The sequence below is a fragment of the Monopterus albus genome, unplaced genomic scaffold (genome assembly GCF_001952655.1).
Source record: "Monopterus albus unplaced genomic scaffold, M_albus_1.0 scaffold231.1, whole genome shotgun sequence".
NCBI classification, from domain to species: Eukaryota; Metazoa; Chordata; class Actinopteri; order Synbranchiformes; family Synbranchidae; genus Monopterus; species Monopterus albus.
In genome coordinates, this window is record NW_018128111.1 from 334,535 (window position 1) to 337,672 (window position 3,138).

Sequence of the window (3,138 nt, forward strand, 5' to 3'; positions counted from 1 at the left end):
GTTTAAGTCAGCGTGCAGCCTACATCTCTGATCTGGTAGGAATGAATGGGCTTCGGACTGCCTGTCGCAGTAGGGTCACACAGTACTGTAAGATGCACTAAAGCATCGTCGCTTTTGGTCTTTTCATGGGATTTGTTGACAGTAAATAAACCAGAATTTGACAGTTTTCTGCAGCCAGTGAACTTAGACACCTACCAGATAATTCCACTGCTCAGTGGTGGAAAGTAATTAAGCGCTTGTACTTTACTTGAGTATTTATATCATGTGCTACTTCATACTTCTATGTCACTACATTTCAGGTGGAAATATGATATTTTACTGCACTACAGTTATCTGACAAATATAGCTACTAGTAACTTTATGAATTAAGATTTACATGAAAAAAGTAAAGTGTCCCAGTAGTTTATGACCTGGTTGGGTCATGTTTTAAACTATTTTACCAAAGAGACTTTTCAGATGGTTTCAGTAAAATAACAGTTTGAGGCCAAAATAAATTGTTTAATATTTCAAAAAAAATGCAAAGATTAGAAAACACTGAAAAAAGATACATAACTTTGTCTTTTTCATTAATGGTTTAATGACTCCTCAGTTATCTTTGTGAGCTTTTAGTCTGGAGCCCTAGGTTAGGACTCACTACACTGTGTAAAACTACAGGTGGGTGGTAGATTAAAGGAAAACCCTGAATATGTCTGACAAAGAAAAGCATCAGCTCCTCACATTAAAAAAGGTGGAACCAGAACATGTCACTGACTTTTGATTCTAAATACCTCCCGGTTAGTTTTCTACCAGTGAACCGACTCATGGCTCCAGCTCTAGGTCACTGAATGACTTCATGAGGACGACTGACTGGATCTGGTTTGGAAGGAGGACATTTCCTCCTCCGACAGAGGAGACCTGATGCTACTCTGCTGGGCTCTGGGTGGTAGTTTTTACTGTCATTTCTCACCTTGAGCAGCTGTGGCAGTAAACTGCTGCTTACACAGTCATGCATCAGTGTTAAAAACGTAATGATTTAATATAGTCTGTCAGCCACAGGGCGCATTTTACTGCAGAACAAGCACATTACAGTTGATGCTTCAGATACAATGTGCTTTTGATAATTCAGTATTTATACTTAAGTAAGGTTTTGAATGCAGGATATGTAATCGAGTATTTTTACATGGATGTACTGGTACTGTAACGTACTGTAAAGTCTTCTTCCACCACTGCCACATTAGAGCCATTTTCTACATCGTAATTTCATATATTGCATCTGAAACAGAGTTCGCCACAGTGGGACTCATTCTAAGGACAAGCGTACAGTTTCTGATGTCCGCTGGGTAAAGTGGGACTTTGCAGCTTCCAGTAGCTCTAATCATGTGGGACAGGAGAAAGAGCGAGCCACTCCGAGAGCATTGGCTGTATTTCTGTGTGAATTACTGTCACTCCCCACGCACAGATTAGAAACCACAGCCCCTGTGGCTTTACACAGGCCTTTAGTTGATTAGCTTGGAAGAAAACTTGGCCCAGCTACAAAATATGTCTTTGTTTATGAGTGTGTGCATGTGAGGATCCATAAAGTGAAATAAAAGCAGGCAATTTTTGAATTCACACGTTTTAATTCACTTGAACACAGGGTGAACTAAGACTTAACTGGATCTGCATTTGAGTCTAACCCTGATTCTGTCATACAGAAGAATCACAATATTATCATATGGAATGGTTGGAGTAGTAATGAAAAGGCAGTCATCTGTTTGAGTGTAGCAGCCAATCAGGATAGTCAGACAACACGCTATCCATTCTCAGGTAAGGTTTGAACAGACTGAATACTTACTTACACACAACTGCACCAGACGGCAAAAAAACAGCATGAATTCTTTTAAATACTCTTGAGACTGAATTTGCTTGGCACGATGAAATGAACTGATTTCACTGAGTTGTCCAAAAGGAAAAAACAGTTTTCTGACACCCCAATCTGGCTCAAACACTTGAAATCATTCTGCAAAATAAAAAATGTATCAATAACAATTAATCCTGTGTTGGGTATTTACAGACATTAAAAGTGTAGAACAGAGTCAAACCTGCCACAGTTCTTTAATGGCTCAAAAAGTAGATTGTCATCAACTGCAGCAAATAAAAGCACTGTTCTTATTTAGTTATTTCTCTTTTCAACAGGTCTTATTTGCTATATCTGTAAAACAGAACTATAAAAACTGGCATAACATAATAAGATGGGATTTTCATTTAATTTAATAACACTCAGTAACTGTTTCTTCTTCATTTTCTTTCACTCTCCGCTCCTTGTCTTTTTCTTCTTTTAGGCCAGAGTGCTCCTAATGTCTCTTGTTCCCCAAACAACTGCCCAATTCTGAAAAAGCAATGTTTAGAACCATGGAAATAAAATCTAAAAATAGCACGCAATGACAGCAACTCTAACCATAATAACAACAATAATAACAATAATGATAATAATAATCATGGGTAAAGATCAGTGACGTGCGGTGAGGTTGACAGCTGGTGAGGCACTTGACTGTTTTACAGTCAGATTTACAAATACAAATGAACCGTTAACAAATTGTCTGTTAACAGACAATGTGTTATGTTTTATATCTCATATCAGCATTCTTCACACAAACGTGACCCATATTTAATTTGAGGTTAAAATTTATTCCAGTTGAGCTTATTTCTAACTAGAAATAATAAAAGTTTATGGTCTTACCTTTACTGGTACACGAAACCCATTTGTCAGCTGGTATGTTTTACAAACCCTTTTACGGTTCGAATCCAATATTAAAACAAATGTTTTCAATAAAGAAGATCCTTCTGGACAAAAATGTCCAGACTGTCTAAAATGTTTTGACTGAAAGTCCAGATTTGCGAACTTTCTCATCTTGGAAATGTAATCTTCCATTTTGATAAGGCGTAAAGGAAATATAAACAAGCACGAAGAAGATTGTAGGTAGCGCAAGAATCTGTGGGCTCACTAGCGCCCTCTGCCGTGAGGCAGGCGTACTGTTTGCTTCACCGAGTAACTTTTTTACTGGGTTTTATGGTTAATCTGTGAGCCTAAACACATTATACAACTACATTTTATACATTATCCAGATTATGGAAAGGCAGAGCATATAATCAGAGTGTTTGAAAGCATTTTATTTGTGA

The 3,138-nt window shown here is 37.6% G+C and overlaps 1 protein-coding gene across 1 annotated transcript in view; it reads right to left on the reverse strand.

The window, feature by feature from the left end:
* Positions 1-2,023: 2,023 nt before the first annotated feature.
* The window catches only part of satb2 (SATB homeobox 2), a 40,952-nt gene continuing 39,837 nt past the window's right edge, over positions 2,024-3,138 (reverse strand). The window contains exon 15 of the mRNA XM_020620009.1: positions 2,024-2,347. Within this exon, the coding sequence (XP_020475665.1) occupies positions 2,257-2,347 (91 nt within the window). The 3' untranslated portion in view covers positions 2,024-2,256. The remainder of the gene's footprint in view (positions 2,348-3,138) is intronic.